Source organism: Oncorhynchus nerka, linkage group LG3, assembly GCF_034236695.1.
Source record: "Oncorhynchus nerka isolate Pitt River linkage group LG3, Oner_Uvic_2.0, whole genome shotgun sequence".
Taxonomy (NCBI): Eukaryota; Metazoa; Chordata; class Actinopteri; order Salmoniformes; family Salmonidae; genus Oncorhynchus; species Oncorhynchus nerka.
Genome location: NC_088398.1, coordinates 73,442,999 through 73,461,121, shown reverse-complemented (window position 1 = coordinate 73,461,121; position 18,123 = coordinate 73,442,999). Strand labels below are relative to the sequence as shown.

General features: G+C 43.4%; 1 protein-coding gene across 5 annotated transcripts in view; it reads right to left on the bottom strand.

The window, feature by feature from the left end:
* The window catches only part of LOC115113362 (probable ubiquitin carboxyl-terminal hydrolase FAF-X), an 81,083-nt gene that overhangs the window by 53,986 nt on the left and 8,974 nt on the right, over positions 1-18,123 (bottom strand). For 2 of the 5 annotated variants that reach the window (XM_065015657.1, XM_029640918.2), the window contains exons 2-15: positions 15,724-16,013; positions 8,664-8,815; positions 7,629-7,708; positions 7,174-7,286; positions 5,490-5,726; positions 4,150-4,265; positions 3,561-3,812; positions 3,203-3,341; positions 2,820-2,972; positions 2,119-2,223; positions 1,773-1,871; positions 1,574-1,681; positions 1,271-1,407; positions 583-621 (exon numbers count right to left, since the gene is read on the bottom strand). In XM_065015657.1, the coding sequence (XP_064871729.1) occupies positions 583-621; positions 1,271-1,407; positions 1,574-1,681; positions 1,773-1,871; positions 2,119-2,223; positions 2,820-2,972; positions 3,203-3,341; positions 3,561-3,812; positions 4,150-4,265; positions 5,490-5,726; positions 7,174-7,286; positions 7,629-7,708; positions 8,664-8,815; positions 15,724-15,828 (1,835 nt within the window). In that variant the 5' untranslated portion in view covers positions 15,829-16,013. The remainder of the gene's footprint in view (positions 1-582; positions 622-1,270; positions 1,408-1,573; positions 1,682-1,772; positions 1,872-2,118; positions 2,224-2,819; positions 2,973-3,202; positions 3,342-3,560; positions 3,813-4,149; positions 4,266-5,489; positions 5,727-7,173; positions 7,287-7,628; positions 7,709-8,663; positions 8,816-15,723; positions 16,014-18,123) is intronic. The other 3 variants (XM_029640927.2, XM_029640934.2, XM_029640942.2) reach the window with 3 other exon arrangements.

Genomic DNA, 18,123 nt, shown 5'->3' with positions numbered 1-18,123 from the left:
TTACAATAATTTATCTGCAAAATGTTGTTGCTTCTCTGCACCTGTAGTGCAAAGAAAGCAGTATTGGTATATCCAGCATTCTAAACAATACCCCAGGATCTGTGTGTGGGTGGGTGTGTGTCTGTGTGCAGAAAGAGAAATGGTGATGAATTTCATTCTTAAAATCACTACGATGTGTTTCGGAAACGTGAGTAAGCAGTGCTCCCGGAAATGCCCCCCAAATGTCACCCTGCAAACAGTCCGTGATTGGAGCTAAGAGGAGCTGGTGCAGAAAGAGATGCTTTTGAGTGAATCTCAAATTACACCCTATTTCCCATGTAGTGCACTACTTTTGCATGCAATTCCCCATACAGTGCACTAATTGACAAGAGACCTTTGTGGCTCTGGTGAAAAGTAGTGAAGTAGTGTAGGGAATATGGTGTAATTTGAGATTTACCTTGTGAAAGGTTTGCTAAAGCAGATTTATGAATGAATATAAACATTACAGATCTGTTGTAGCATCTGAGAGAGTCAATTTAGACATTTAACAATTTCAAAGTTTTATTTTTGCCACAATATCCCCCAAATTAGCTGTCAACTTACCCCACTAAGTTCGTTTGTATGTTAATAGGCATTTTCTTTCTGAAAAACAACAGGCATGTGGTGTGCTACATATTTGCTGCATTTACCAATGCTACTTCAGTCAGTACAACTGCACGTTATTAAAAAAGCAGCACCTAATTCAACAATATCTATGCTACTTTGAGAGCTCAGCGTTTAAGAAGCAAGATGCAGTACATTCGCTCAGTTTTAGTCTAAGAATTCTCACTGTCTAAGCGTTAGTGAAAAACAGATCAAACTGGATGGCAAGGTCAAATATCAGACTGTTAACAGAAAATGCCTGTTTACAAAAGAGTTGGCATGCTTCAGCCCCTCTGGAAATGTGATTAAAATGCCAGGGACATCTGAGTGTCAGCTATGTGAAAAATTAAGGCCATGCTTTACAGGCATAGAGCAAATGTATAACCAAGCATAGCATTCTGAGCATAACCAAAATGAAAGTGAGTGAATATTTACAAAGTTGCAAAATTCCTTATTCTACATTACAAATAAGCATGTCTGCTATCCAGTGTACATTTCTGTTTGTTACCTTGTGTCCTTCTGAATAAGCCTCAATTTGTACTCATTCCGTTTCCATATCTTTGTAAATCTCAAACATGTTCAACAAAGTTTATGAATTATGTCTCCCTCCAAACCCGTAGTTGAACTCGGACCCTGTCCATCTCCTTACCTGAGATTCTGAGGAGCCTCTCCGAACAGGCTACAGATCTCTCGGATCTGCTTTAGTGCAGGAATCACCCATTTGTCATTGGTGCGCAACTCTTCTATGAAGCGATCGATCCACTGGATCTTCTGCGTGTCTCTATCCTAAAATGAACACGAACATTAACATCAACAGTATTCAAGGAACACACACAGCCATAAGCCAATTGTTGATAGCATCCCAACAGAGCCCTAAAAACATAGACTGGTTGATACCTCGAGCCGTGTGGGAAAGCAGTCGCCTGGCTCTTGACTGGTACCTAGTATTTACCTGAGAGCAACTGTAGTCCAGTATCTTGATGTGAGCACTGAGTGCCTGGTCCATGATGTCTACAGGCACGTCATCACTGTGAGCCAGGTTCCACAACAGGTTCAGCACCTTGTGGTGAGAGGAGTAGAGGAACCTTCAGTACTCATATCCAAATGGAGCACAAGAGCTGGAAAAATACATCTCTTTAACCCATGTTCACCTTGTGGGCCATCACGCCATCCTTGTCGTCCTCCGCCAGGCGACGGATCAGTTCCAACAGCTTCTCACGTTGCTTCTTACTGGCGTTCGTCCAACTCGCCTGCAGACCGCAAACCAACCACCACAGGGGTTAGGAGAGCAATGTGTGTGTGCTTCCTCGTCGGTACCGGAAAGTCCCCACGAGGATAGTAAAACTAGGGAAATGATCCCTCCCAGGTCCCCACAAGGACAAAGGCCATTTTAGGCTTACGGATTACGTTTAGGGTTATGAGTTAAGGTTAGGGAAATACATTTCTGGTGCCCTCAAGGATAGTGAAACGTGCTGTGTGTGGAGAGAAGTCTCTTACCTTGAAGCAGTCAAAGAGGTGGTCGAGCTGCTCAGGAGAGAAGTCCCAGGCCAGCTTGGCCAATAGGTCGTGTACGTTCTTCACAATGGCCTCATGTTTACCAGCCTGCCGGTGAAACAACATGTCAACAAAAAAATACGTCAGCCATCGCATTGCTGGTTTATCCGTTTTCAACCTTACATTTCACATAGAGAAGATGCAGGAGCACAAACTCAATTTGATAGACCGATCCATGCTTAGGTAAGGGCGTTTCAGCTAATCCATGCTTAGGTAAGGGCGTTTCAGCTAATCCATGCTTAGGTAAGGGCGTTTCAGCTAATCCATGCTTAGGTAAGGGCATTTCAGCTAATCCATGCTTAGGTAAGGGCGTTTCAGCTAATCCATGTTTAGGTAAGGGCGTTTCAGCTAATCCATGTTTAGGTAAGGGCGTTTCAGCTAATCCATGCTTAGGTAAGGGCGTTTCAGCTAATCCATGCTTAGGTAAGGGCGTTTCAGCTAATCCATGCTTAGGTAAGGGCGTTTCAGCTAATCAACCCCAAAGACCTGGAAATGCCCCAGTTAAGACATGAAGGATTTGCCATTCTGTTGTAAGAGCTGTTACGGGTCATATCTCCTTCACCTGAACCATGAACAATGTATAATCATCAATGATGTCTCTTCAAATGCACACACACATGTACTACCAAACACACTCACGGTACCTGTGCAGCCCAGATGTTGTCCAGGTCCTGCATGGTAAGAGCTTTCTCCTTGATGACGAAGCGCAGTATCTTCTCTAGTTTCTCTACATACTGAGGCTGGTGGAGGCTGTCCCTCAGCACAATGGACAGGATGTGGTTCTGCTGGATCCACTCCTGACAAACATACAGACATCTTTCAATCTCCACTCAAACACCATCGGTTCTGCCGACTACGCTAACAGAAACCACACTAAGGTATACTCTTTTCACTAGATACTTTGTGGCAAAAGCACTTGTGTAGCGTTAAACAAATACATTTGATTTACTTACATTTTGTATGTGTATATTCATGTTGGCTGACAATTACTAAATAAAAAAATGTACTTGATTGATGGTTAACTCACCGCCATGCGTTCTGCAGTTAGCCACTCCTCCTCCTCGGGGTTGCCATGCCGATGTGTATAATAGGACACACTGGAGATTACTTTGTTTACTTCGTTTAGTGCATTCATTTTGCCATTAAAAGAGGAAATTTGCAATAACCTGTGGATGAAAACACAATCACCACAGATTACTATAAACAAATAGTTCACATTGGGGCAATTCCTACCTAAAGTCCATGAACATTACTCACATTTTTACATAACTCTCATTGACATCAATACACGATGCGTGCAGGTATCTCAGGTTAGCATTTAGCCAATAGTTACAAAGTGTTTTAAAACAAAACCTTTAGGACAGTTTGGTCTGAAGCGAACTCACCTAAGAATCATTTTTAACCTAAAAATCTCTAAGTTCTTGACAGTCTCCTCCTGCCCAGGCACCTTGGAGGCCAGGTTCTTCAGGGACTTGATGATCATGGACAGGGCATCATTTTTGGCTTCGTTCTTGGCTTCCTTCTTCAGCTCCTCGTCTGTCAGATTCTCCAGGAACTGAGGAACCATCTCGATGACGGGCAGGAAGTATTTCTTCACCGTGTGCAACGTGAGAAACTCGTAGCACTGCCCGAAAGGCCTGGAGGACAAAACAGTCACAACACGTCCAGTAGACCACACTATTCCCATAGCTCTATTGGTTGAAGCATGGTTCTTACAACAGAGTCGTGGGTTTGATTGCTCTACAGGTCACATTAAAGCGCCAATCTAGTCATGAAGACATACCACATCACAGCAAGAGCCTGAGGACTTATTTACTGATGACACGGTAGGATGTTACACACTGGTGATGAATGGTAGGAGTTAGCTCCATATAATGTAGAAAGCACTGGAGAGCTAGTGAACCATATTCTTTAGACGTCACCCATTAAAGTGTGTGTGTGTGTGTGTGTGTGTGTGTGTATGGGCCGACTCACTTGATAAGGGCAGCGATGATCTGGACGTTCAGTGCTTGGCCACTTATGAAGCGATCGTGCAGCGTTTGAAACCCGTTTAACGTGCCGAATTTGTTAATTAAATCCACCAACCAGCCCTGTGAATGAAGAGGAAGAAAAACAAACCACTTGTTAAAAATACTTTAAAGAAGTAAAAATACTCACCATGCTTCCACTATCCACTCAGGCTGTTCGGCTACACAAATACATCCCTCTAGTCTCGAAGCGGTTACACAGAAAGGCTTAATTGGAGGGAAAATCAGAGGAAAAAACTGCCACAGACCCATATCAGAGGCTGCAGCAGTGTTTGTATTGGGTAGACTGCCAGCTACAGCAAACAGAGTTCACATTGACCACCCCGGCCCACGCTCCATTCATTGAGGTTTTCATAGCAAACTCACTCACTCTCTCTCGCTCCCTGGCATCGCCTAATCTCATTTAAACTCCACAACAGTCCAGACACCTCGAGTACATCCGCTTGTTTTATCTCCATTCCTCTTATTTCCTACCCAGTCCACAGAGTAGTCATCCTTTGTTTCTGTGCTCTGGCCCTAAGGCAAGGCAGCAAGGCCAGAGCAAAGAGCGCATTCGTTCTGAGAAAAGAGATTGCCAAAGAATAAAACAGCCTGTTCTCTGGATTTCTGTTGCTACGGCAATCACGAAGAGTGAATTAGAAAGATTTACCCATGGAGCATCCATCCAGAAGATATTTCATTTAGACTCAATTCTATAATTTAAAAAAAAATCTGACATTTCTCACTGTGTCTGTATGAGATTTGGCTGGGAGAGAAAGAGACAGTATAGCCAATATCACATCAGTCCCAGGACATAGTTTATTAAAACATCCTCTGTGTATCTTTTTGTTGATCCACCTTGATACAAGAATAGCCTCAACAGTAAATAGGGGAATTGGCCTTGAAGATAGAAGTTATATATTTTGCAAACAGACGATATAGACAAACTGAGTCAACATTTCTTTCCTCGGGAGAGTGTAGGAAGATCAGAGGATAGATTATAGGGTGTTGGGGAAAAGTGGGGTTATTTGGTGATTTTGGAAAAATATCTTGGGGGGGTTTGGGGCCGATGTGTTGCAGTACCACTCCCCGGCAGTCACATATAAGACTCCCTGCCGGAGACCAGGGTTCAATCCCTGTTTCCACCGATCCCCACCCTTTTCTCCCACTTGCTTGTCTCCCCGTCTCAATAAAAGTGTCATATCACTGAAAATATATATTTAAAAACAGTTTTGGGTCCTTAATAAGGAGTACATTGATAAAACAGGTGGTTGACCAGAGTAATAAAATCTTTGGGGGGGGGCATACCTTGAATTCAGACCCTACCTTTGGAGAGCGAGGGTCAGGGGGGCGGGCAAAGAGCTCGTCGTCTGCCAGCTGCGCCCCGGCGGGCACCGTCTCAGAGGGCCTCGTGCCATTGTAGATGTGAAACTTGCAGTGGGGGTTGAAGGCCATGGCCAGCAGCTCCAGCAAGGGGAACCAGTCCTGAGAGAGCTTGGCCACACACAGCTCCACCAGCCGGTGGGTGTTGTTGATGATACACCTCTGTGGATGGAGAGAGAGCGAGATCGGTGTAAGCAATAGAGTGACGGGCTCCACATAGCCATACTGAGGGCTTAGGGGGAGCTTCCTCCATATTGAAGCTGCTACAGAGCTATCCTGTTTCTTCAGAACACATTCCCAAGTCTGCGGTAGCAATGTATCAACTCAAGAGGCCATCATATTTGCAAGGATGCGAGTGGCCAGGAACTATGTCTATTGCAAGGTTTTCCAAAGGAAAACATGCCACCGGACAACGTGACCGGGAATATTTAAATTTACCGGTCATTTGAGAAATAAGTTTAGGTTTATTTCATAACCATTATGTGCAAGAGCTGTAAATGTTTATTGTATTTTGTTTGGAGTGCTCCATGTGAGCAATGAGCATGTGTCTGGTTTATCTTTCCTGATAATCGGGGTGGCAAGTAGCCTAGTGGTTAGAGCGTTGGACTAGTAACCGAAAGGTTGCAAGATTAAATCTCCGAGCTGACAAGGTGAAAATCTGTCGTTCTGCCCCTGAACAAGGCAGTTAACCCACTGTTCCTAGGCTGACATTGAAAATAAGAATTGGTTCTTAACTGACTTAGTTAAATAAAGGTAAAAATAATGTTGAGGGAGCACGTGCACCTGAACATGCATAGAAGTAACTGGCCTGCTGCACGGAAATGTAAGATTGTTAAAAAAAAAAAAAAAAAATGTTTAACATCCATTACGAATGATATAATAATAAAACTATTGTTTCTCAAAGTAAGCTATTTGAAAAATCTTTCCAACATTCTCCCCCTCGATAATCACAATCCTCTGTGTGAAAGAGCTTATAGGCCTACTGCTGCATTGACCTAAACGCTACGAGTTCTATGCACTCATTTATTTACCCACCAATGAATCACAGTGTACCAATGTGTCCATAAGGCAGAGGCTGGTGATCTCCCATTTTGATAATTTTAATTCAGATTTTTATGATTAACCACGTGACAATGACCTTGAAATGAAATTGTTCCACGGAAATCGTCATAAAAATGGGCCCTGAAGCAGTGCGGCTTGGTTGGGTTGTGTTTCGGAGGACGCATGGCTCTTGACCTTCGCCTCTCCCGAGTCCGTACGGAAGTTGCAGCGATGAGACAAGACAGTAACTACTAACATTTGGATACAACAAAATTGGGGAGAAAAAGGGGGTAAAAAATAAAATATTAAAAAAAAAAAGAAATGCAGCCTTCCTTCCTTGAGTTAATCACACAATTAACAATTGGATTGGTGAAAACAGTAGTTCCACTGGATAGGTTTCACCAATCCAATTGTGTCAAATGAGTGATTAGCCTAAGGAAGGGACTGGAAGGAGGATGGGTTTTCAAAGTATTGGAAAGAGGGCCCATGACTCCTTGAAAAACAGTGGCCATATTGCTTTTGAGAGCACTATCCTGATTAAATGAAATGGAATAGAATAAAGACTTACATGTATCTCGAACTTCCACCCGCTGACGGCCTCGTCTGTGAGAATCTTGGTGAAAGAGATGGTCAGGCCATCCCTGAAAAACCTCTGGCATGCCTCACACTTCACATCAAGTTCTATACAGACAGAAAACAGACAAGAATTAAGTGCATGGAGATTAAGTGCATTGAGCTACCACAGATCATTTTTATTTCAAGGGCTACAGGTCAAATATCAATCTAAAGAGAAACTATGCGGAGGCGGACATTTTAATGGGACGTTGACAAAGCGCAATTACACTAAAAGAGAATCGACCATCAAGCTAGTCTAAACTCCATACACAGTGGTTGAAATACAATGCTGTCAATGCGATTTCAGATGCGTACATAGCCAAGGACAGACTTTCTATACCGTCTTGATTGCCTTAGTTCAAAACATTGAGTAGTAATTTGAGAAATAGAATGAGCCAATATTCTTACCCTTTTTACTAAGCTCTATAGCAGCTTCTAGAAGAACCTCCAACTCTCCCTTTGGCAGAACTGGAACCACCCAGCGGGGTCTGGAAACACAAAACATCCACATGAATACAGAGAAACACATTCCTACTCACAACCACACAGCACTTAGTATCACACACACGGTGTATTGCCGCTTTCCATGTTATCTGTAGCTTGTGAAGTGTGGAAACCCTTTTGTTGCTTTTTGTCCTGTGTTGCTGTCTGTCTGCGTGCCACGTGTTGCTTGTCCTATGTTGCTGTCTGTCTGCGTGCCACGTGTTGCTTGTCCTATGTTGCTGTCTGTCTGCGTGCCACGTGTTGCTTGTCCTCTGTTGCTGTCTGTCTGCGTGCCACGTGTTGCTTGTCCTCTGTTGCAGTCTGTCTGCGTGCCACGTGTTGCTTGTCCTCTGTTGCTGTCTGTCTGCGTGCCACGTGTTGCTTGTCCTCTGTTGCTGTCTGTCTGCGTGCCACGTGTTGCTTGTCCTATGTTGCTGTCTGTCTGCGTGCCACGTGTTGCTTGTCCTATGTTGCTGTCTGTCTGCGTGCCACGTGTTGCTTGTCCTATGTTGCTGTCTGTCTGCGTGCCACGTGTTGCTTGTCCTATGTTGCTGTCTGTCTGCCTGCCACGTGTTGCTTGTCCTATGTTGCTGTCTGTCTGCGTGCCACGTGTTGCTTGTCCTATTTTGCTGTCTGTCTGCGTGCCACTTGTCCTATGTTGCTGTCTGTCTGCGTGCCACGTGTTGCTTGTCCTATGTTGCTGTCTGTCTGCGTGCCACGTGTTGCTTGTCCTATTTTGCTGTCTGTCTGCGTGCCACGTGTTGCTTGTCCTATGTTGCTCTGCATGTGCTCACTGCTCATTGTTTGTCTGTATTGTTATCGTAATTGTTTTTAATAACTTGCCCAGGGACTGTGGTTGAAAATTAGCTGGCTGGAAAAATTAGCCAGCCTATAAAAATAAATAAATAGATTACATACACCTGTTGTCCAGTTTGGCCGTGTGTAAGTGTGTGGGTGTACCTGTTGATCATGTCATCCAGCTTTGTCAGGTCTGTGTGAGGGAAGGCTGGCTCTTCCACCTCCTCCTCCAGCTGTGGGGGTCCATCCCCCTGACCCTGCTCATCCGGGGGGCTCACTGGAGAGTTCTCATTGGACGAGTTAGGGGACAACGTCTGAAACACACAGAATATAGGGAAGAAATTCACAAAAAAACGGAACAAAATCAATACCCCGTCTTCTAGCCAACCCATGAGGAATACAACCAACTTCACGCAGACATAGGATTGGGCGTTACAGTATTTTACTATACACACACACACTGGTATTGATGAAAGGACCGGTTTGAGTTTTTACTTAACCTTCTATAACGGTATTTCAGTGTTTGGTTTGATAAATGTGATACACAACTCTGTCACGTGTTATATTTGAATCCGTTTGCTACTTGCAAGTCGCCTCTCCCTCTCCTGCATGCCGCTTCCCACACAAACCCTCGGTCCCTCACACTCAAGGAGAGTTGTTGCTTGACCTTCACGTTCACTCTGCGTGGTCAGACGCAACAATATACTGGTGACATGGATACTGCTTTCAAAGCCTCCTATAATCACACTATTAGTTTGTGTCAATTACAGTCTGCAAACAGTTCCCGCTCAGCCCAGTCAAAACTGTTCGCTGCTCTGGCCCCCCAATGGTGGAACAAACTCCCTCACGACGCCAGGACAGCGGAGTCAATCACCACCTTCCGGAGACACCTGAAACCCCACCTCTTTAACCTGTTGCTTCTACTCGGGACGCTTGCGTCCCAACTAGAGCTCTGGAAATGCAAATGCGCTACGCTAAATGCTAATAGTATTAGTTAAAACTCAAAAGTTCATTAAAATACACATGCAGGGTATCGAATTAAAGCTACACTCGTTGTGAATCCAGGCAACAAGTCAGATTTTTAAAATGCTTTTCGGCGAAAGCATGAGAAGCTATTATCTGATAGCATGTAACACCCAAAAAGACCCACAGGGGACGTAAACAAAATAATTAGCATTTCGGCGTTACACAAACCACACAATAAAATAGAAAACATTCATTACCTTTCACCATCTTCTTTGTTGGCACTCCTAGATGTCCCATAAACACTATTTGGGTCTTTATTTCGATTAAATCGGTCCATATAAAGCCTAGATATCGTTATATGTAGACTGTGTGATAAACGAAAAAAACATCGTTTCAAAACGTAACGTCATTTTTTAAAATTCAAAAAGTCGACGATAAACTTTCACAAAACACTTCGAAATACGTTTGTAATGCAACTTTAGGTATTAGTAAACGTTAATAAGCGATAAAATTCATCAGGAGGCGATGTAAAGATCATTAGCTGTCCGTCTGGAAAAATGTCCGGCTAGAAACTCAACGAAAATATCCGGTCCTAGACCTGAGGAGATACGGTGCCCTGCATGTGTTTGACCAAGAAAAAACTCGAAGGGAAATGACAAGACTCTAGACACCGTGTGGAAGCTGTAGGTACTGCAACCTCAGTCAATTAATTGTGGTTCACCTTTATCAATGGGTTCAAGTAGCGCATGGATATATTTTCCCATTTTCAGTGATCAGTTTTTCCTGTGCTTTTCGATGTAAATGCCGTTCTGGTAAAGCCACAGCAGTGATTTAACCAGTTTTATAAACGTCTGAGTGTTTTCTATCCACACAGACTAAGCAAATGCATATACTATATTCCTGGCATGAGTAGCAGGGCTCTGAAATGTTGCGCGATTTTTAACAGAATGTTCAAAAAAGTAGAGGGTCGACTTAAGAGGTTAAGGAATACCTAGGATAGGATAAAGTAATCCCTCTCACCCCCCCCCCCCCTTAAAAGATTTAGATACACTACTGTTCCACTGGATGTCATAAGGTGAATGCACCAATTTGTAAGTCGCTCTGGATAAGAGCGTCTGCTAAATGACTTAAATGTAAATGTAAAAACAGCTAGTTAGTCTTTTCTTAGCATGTATTGGCTACAATAATTCCTGTTAGTCGCTAATGCTAATCGCTAGTTAGCTAGCTGTTAGTATGTATGAGCAGCAGTGGTAGTGGCAGCATCAAGTGTGGTGTGTGTGTGTGTGTGTGTGGTGAGTAGCAGAGCTGCAGAACTTGGGAAATGTGGGGGTGTGTAGAGAAGGCTCCTTCTGCTTGGATGACCTACATAGCCAGCTTGCCTCTCACGTCTGGATACGACTCATCTCCAACACCCTCTCTGTCTATATCATTCAGGAGCTTGTGTTCATTGTATCCTCCCTCCTAGTCTCCCTCTCCTGTTCCGCTTAGGTGTGAGCACTGACTGTGGTGTAGTGTTTCCCACAGACACACACGCTTTGTAACCCCCACCCCCCCAGGTTAACTCAACTACATGAGTCTCTGTGCTGCTACTGTGACACTGTGGGCCACTGATGCAGTAACAGTGTCACACACCAACACTCAGGTCTAAACAAAACATCAATACAGCATTCGTCAAACACTCAACGTATCCTGTGTTATGCTTTCAGAGAGGCTAAAACAGGTTGGATTCAGATTTGGAGTTACTGTTCGATGATTAAGGAGAGCTTTACGCCCCACGAGGAGGGAGTTAGTTTCATACGATTTGCTTTAGCAGAAAAATGAGCACAGGATGAGGGGGAATGAAAGAGAGAGAAGAGATGACAGGACTCCAGACTGTGACCATTTATTAAAATGTCCTATTTTTGGGGTGGACAAAATCATGAATTTGTTCAACAGTATTAAATTATCCTCATGATTCCTGTAATAAAAAGTGTCTGCCCTGCCACTGTGATTGTACAACATCTCAAAATGAATCTGTAGGGGGAGGGAAACAAATGATTGGGAAGCAACTAGCTCTCCATATTAAAAGAGAGGATGGTTTCAGCTTCCTGAAGGTATCATTTTATTTCTCAATGATCATTATTGAGCTCCAAGCACACTGTTTTACAATATAGATATCTGATATAGCTTTGAAATACGGATCTCGCAAAATTCTGCATCGGCTATCGCTACTGCACTAGGCGTCATAGCAACATTTTTTGGGGGGACATTACATTTAATGTTATACTAATGTATGGCTACTAGCAGTAGGTATTATATTAAGCAGGTGTGAAGTACTTCAGTAGTTCTTTCAAGTGTTTTTACTGAAGTATTACAACATTCCCAAAGAAAATAAATGTACTTTTTACCTGCTGTATGTACCTCTGCTGCCAAACCAACCCTTGTAAAACGGACCATCCTACCGATCCTCGACTTCATCGATGTCATTTACAAAATAGCCTCCAAACCTCTACTCAGCAAATTGGATGCAGTCTATCACAGTGCCATCCGTTTTGTCACCAAAACCCCATATACTAGCCACCACTGCGACCTGTACGCTTTCGTTAGCTGGCCCTCGCTTCATACTCGTCGCCAAACCCACTGGCTCCAGGTCATCTACAAGTCTTTGCTAGGTAAAGCCCCGCCTTATCTCAGCTCACTGGTCACCATAGCAGCACCCACCCGTAGCACGCGCTCCAGCAGGTAGATCTCACTGGTCACCCCCAAAGCCAATTCATCCTTTGGCTGCCTTTTCTTCCAGTTCTCTGCTGCCAATGACTGCAAACTGCAAAAATCACTGAAGCTGGAGACACATATCTCCCTCAGTAGCTTGAAGCACCAGCTGTCAGAGCTGCTCACAGATCACTGCACATAGCCAACAGCCCATCCAACTACCTCATCCCCATACTGTATTTATTTATTTATCTTGCTCCTTTGCACCCCAGGATCTCTACTTGCACATTCATCTTCTGCACATCTACCATTCCAGTGTTTAATTGCTATATTGTAATTACTTCGCCACCATGGCCTATTTATTACCTTAACTCACCTCATTTTCACTCACAGTATATATACTTTTTCCTACTGTATTATTGACTGCATGTTTGTTTATTCCATGTGTAACTCTGTGTTGTTGTATGTGTTGAACTGCTATGCGAGAGCATCCTGTCGGGCTGTAGCACCGCCTGGTACGGCAACTGCTCCGCCCACAACCGTAAGGCTCTCCAGAGGGTAGTGAGGTCTGCACAACGCATCACCGGGGGCAAACTACCTGCCCTCCAGGACACCTACACCACCCTGTCACAGGAAGGCCATCAAGGACAACAACCACCCCAGCCACTGCCTGTTCACCCCGCTATCATCCAGAAGGTGAGGTCAGTACAGGTGCATCAAAGCAGGGACCGAGAGACTGAAAAACAGCTTCTATCTCAAGGCCATCAGACTGTTAAAAAGCCACCACTAACATTGAGTGGCTGCTGCCAACATACTGACTCAACTCCAGCCACTTTAATATTGTAAAAATGGATGTATTAAATGTATCACTAGTCACTTTAAACAATGCCACTTAATATAATGTTTACATACCCTACATTACTCATCTCATATGTATATATTGTACTCTATACCATCTACTGCATCTTGCCTATGCCGTACTGTTCCATCACTCATTCATATATTTTTTATGTACATATTCTTCATCCCTATACACTTGTGTGTATAAGGTAGTTGTGGAATTGTTAGGTTAGATTACTCGTTGGTTATTACTGCATTGTCAGAACTAGAAGCACAAGCATTTCGCTACACTCGCATGAACATCTGCTAACCATGTGTATGTGACAAATACAATTTGAAGCTTTATCTTGGCCAGGTCGCAGTTGCAAATGAGAACTTGTACTCAAATAGGCTACCTGGTTAAATAAGGTGAAATAAAAAATAAAAATTAATTTAAAAACTCCATACATTTTCCCTGACACCCAAAAGTACGTTACATTTTGAATGCTTAGCAGGACAGGAAATGGTTAAATTCACACCCTTATCAAGAGAACATCCCTGGTCAACCCTATTGCCTCTGATCTGGCAGCCTCACTAAACACACATGATTCATTTGTAAATGATGTTAGAGTTGGATATCCCCCTGGATATTCGTACATTTAAAATTTAAAAATCAAAAAACAACTAGCAAAAGAATGGTGACATCTGGCTTGCTTAGTTAGGAATTTGAAATTATTTATACTTCTACTTAAGAATATTTTTGAAATTACATTTACTTTTGATACTTCAGTATCTTTAAAAACAAATAGTTTTAGACTTTTACTCAAGTACAATTTTACTGGGTGACTTTCACTTAAGTCATTTTCTATTCTTTCCTAAGAAAATTACGTTACAGCCTTATTCTAAAATAGATTAAATTTTAAAAAATACTCCGCAAATCGGCACACAACACCACATAATGACAAAGCGAAAACAGGTTAAGAAATGTTTGCAAATGTATGAAAATAAAAGCTCAGAAATACCTTATAAGTACTCAGACCCTTTGCCATTTCTACAACTTGATTGAAGACCACATTTTGGTAAATTCAATTGATTGGACATAATTTGGAAGGCACACACCTGTCTATATAACTTTCCCACAGTTGACAGTGCATGTCAGAGCAAAAAAACAAGCCATGAGGTCTAAGGAATAGTCTGCAGAGCTCCAAGACAGGATTGTGTCGAGGCACAGATCTGGGGAAGGGTAACAAAAAAAAATCTGCAGCATTGAAGATCCCCAAGAGCACAGCAGCCTCCATCATTCTTAAATGGAAGAAGTTTGGAACCAATGAGACTCTTCCTAGATCTGTCCGGCCGGCCAAACTGAGCAATCGAGGGAGAAGGGCCTTGGTCAGGGAGGTGACCAAGAACCTGATGGTCACTCTGACAGAGCTCCAGAGTTCCTCGGTGGAGATTGGCGAACCATGCAGAAGATCAACCATCTCTGCAGCACTCCACCAATCAGGCCTTTATGGTAGAGTGGCCAGACGGAAGCCAGTCCTCAGTAAAAGGCACATGACAGCCCGCTTGCAGTTTGCCAAAAGGCACTTAAAGGACACTCAGACCATGAAAAACAACATTCTCTGGTCTGATGAATACAAGACTGAACTCTTTTGCCTAAATGCTAAGCATCACGTCTGGACGAAACTTGGCACCATCCCTACGGTGAAGCATGGTGGTGGCCGGATCGAGGGAAAGATGAACTGAGCAAAGTACAGAGAGATCCTTGATGAAAACCTGCTCCAGATTGCTTAGGATCTCAGACCGGGGTGAAGGTTCACAGTCCAACAACCTTAAACACACAGCCAAGACAATGCAGAGAGTGGCTTCGGGACAAGACCCTGAATGTCCTTGAGTGGCCCAGCCAGAGCCCGGACTTGAACCCGATCGAACATCTCTGGAGAGACCTGAAAATTGCTGTTCAGCGACGCTGCCCATCCAAGCTGACAGAGCTTGAATGGATCTGCAGAGAATAATGGGAGAAACTCCCCAAATATAGGTGTGCCAAGCTTGTAGCGTAATACCCAAGAAGACTCAAAGCTGAAATTGCTGCCAAAGGTGCTTCAACAAAGTACTGAGTAAAGGGTCTGAATACTTATGTAAATGTGATCTGTTTTTTTATTTAAGAAATTAGCAAACATTTCTAAAAACTTGTTTTTGCTTTGTCATTATGAGATATTGTGTGTTGATTGATGTGGGACGAAACTATTTAATCAATTTTAGATTAAGGCTGTAACGTAACAAAATGTGGAAAAAGTCAAGGGGTCTGAATAGACCGTATGGAATTTCTGGAGCCCTATTTTGACAGTAAAATATGACAAAAATTGTCACCCCAAAATGCATGACAAGCACTGGTTTGGGTTGCATATAAATTTATTTTGAATCATGCATTCCAGCTTGGATATGTTAGATGTAACAACGGATTTATCGAATACCATCTCTGTAGTCTATTACACTTCTTAATAAATCATTGTGAATGACTTCATAAGATGACTCAAATTTATTCTATTGTGTGACGCCAAATCATGGGCTGGTTCCACCAACTGAATAAGTTAGTGGACCAGTGCCACCAGGGAAAAATGTTATTCTGGAGCCCTGGATGAGGGAAGAGAGACAGAAAAATGAAAGAGGACTAGAAGAGAGAACATGGTGAACACATGATGTTGAGGTGAAGGACAGAGATGAGAGGATGGGACAGTTTCCTGACCTGGTTCTGTGGCAGCGGGGGCTGACTCTGGGCATCGGGTGCCTGGCCCTGGCCCGACTGGCTGTCGTTGCCCCCCACCGGAGAGCCACGCGTGGTGGCCGTCATGGTCGCCACTGGGCAGATCTTGGCAATCTTGGCCTCTTAGGCAGCACTGACCACGAGGGAAATCACAGGAGGAGCCTCGGCAACCTCAGAGGAAGAGCAGAGGGAGGAGAGCAGCGGCCGCGGCACGAGAGAGAGGGACAGAACCACCTGGAGATCTGGACGGGCCGCTGAGACCATTGCATAACCTGGAGAAGAGAGGACAGGGTTAGGGTGTATCATTGGGTTAGTTGTCATAGACAAAAATACTGCATGGTGGTCTCACTCACAAAAACTAACGGACGCGATAGGAAAGATTTTAACATGGATCACGTCTACGTTTTGTGTTAAATAAGGTATGCTTCTTTTTTATAGTCATCATGCGTTATCAAATAAGTTGTTTGGTGGTGTCAGTGACCACCTGTCAGGTGAGCCTGGCTCGCTGTGTTTAGATGAGGTGTTTAGATGAGGGATAACAATAAAGAAGACATAGTGTAAACTGAAATATGACTAAGGCATGTGTGTGATATAACATTGCAAGGGTAAAGATAAGCCTTCAATTCTTAAAACACTGTCAGTCAAGACACGTATCACAACGATAGGGAACAATCTTTCGTATTTTCCCCCAGACACTTGCTTGCGTTCCGTGAGTGCAGTTAGAAAACAGTATTGTAGAGGCAATGTGCGGAAGTAAGACTGATAGGCATTACAGCGCTGACGTAATAAGGAACAACGGTACACAGAGGAACCGGTTTGGCCAACACCATCTCTGGCAGGCTGCTGCCGAGTCCGGGTGTTTTATTTCCCATTCACATCAGCTGAGAGCTTGGCATGTACTGGTCGTCAGCATGACCATCAGTGAAACACGCTGCAAACTCAGCACTTATTGGCACCACTTACAAGCAGTCATAGCAAAAACAAACAGGCCTTATTTTCTAGCATTCTGGGCCGGTGTAGTCTTGTATAACATCCAGCCATAGCGAGCCATGCAGGCATTGGAATCAAACAAAGGTTTGGTTATTATTCAGTCTGTGGTAAGAGGTGAAAAGACACATTTACTACGATGATATTGCTACTAACAACGTACAGCATTAAGTGGAAAAATATAGAAAGACGTCAATCCTCAACAGATGGAAAGAACCTCATATTCAGCAGTGAGGCTGCCAACGAGCACTTTCCAAGGGCTGTAGTACAGAGAGAGTAGGCAGCAGCGTCTCCAGTTAAAACAGCAGGACATTGACACCATGGGCCTGACTCTGGAGAGGAAGAGGCCAAGACGACCTCAGAGACTGCTAGTATGGCAAGGATACAATGAATGCTAGTAGTGGAAATACCCTCTATTGTATAAGGAAATTACAATTCAAAAAGTGAACTAAACTCCAATTAAAATTTAAAAAATGTCTAATAGAAACACTGTCTCATGTCAGGTGGCGTCACTCCTCCTGGACACTCGTTCCTCAACCAATCTGTCTTGCAGGAAATGGAACTCTTGTTCAAATTTGAATAGTGAAAAAATGTAAACCCAGTTCCTAATTTTATTTATATAACTGCGCTCTTGTATGAGTCCATGAAATATGAAGAATGGCTTCCTAATTATTGCAAATGTTGTTACACAGTGATTTAATAGTTTGCAATTGTGAAAAGAAAAACAAACTGGTAGCAATCTCCTGCACAAATTCTGTGCACGGATGTTGGTCGCCAGGCAGTGCAGTGACTTGATCAGCTGTGTGGTTGTGTTTTAAGCCAATCAAAAATACTATGATCCCCAAATGGGCACATTTACATGCCTATATTTTCCTTGCAGGCCAGGTAGCCTATAGGAATAAATCAAATCAAGTTTTATTGGTCACATACACATGGTTAGCAGATGTTAATGTGAGTGTAGCGAAATGCTTGTGCTTCTAGTTCCGAACATGCAGTAATATCTAACAAGTAATCTAACAAATTCACAACGACTACCTTACATACACACACAGAATATATACATATAAAGATATGGATGCGCGTGCAGCCTAGGCAATGTGCAAAAATTGTACAAAATAGTATATACACTTGAGATGAGTAATGTAGGATATGTAAACATTATTAAAGTGGCATTCTTTTAAGTGGCCAGTGAGTCTGTATGTTGGCAGCAGCCACTCGATGTTAGTGATGGCTGTTGAACAGTCTGATGGCCTTGAGATAGAAGCTGTTTTTCAGTCTCTCGGTCCCCGCTTTGATGCACCTGTACTGACCTCGCCTTCTGGATGGTAGCGGGGTGAACAGGCAGTGGCTCAGGTGGTTGTTGTCCTTGATAATCTTTTTGGCCTTCCTGTGACA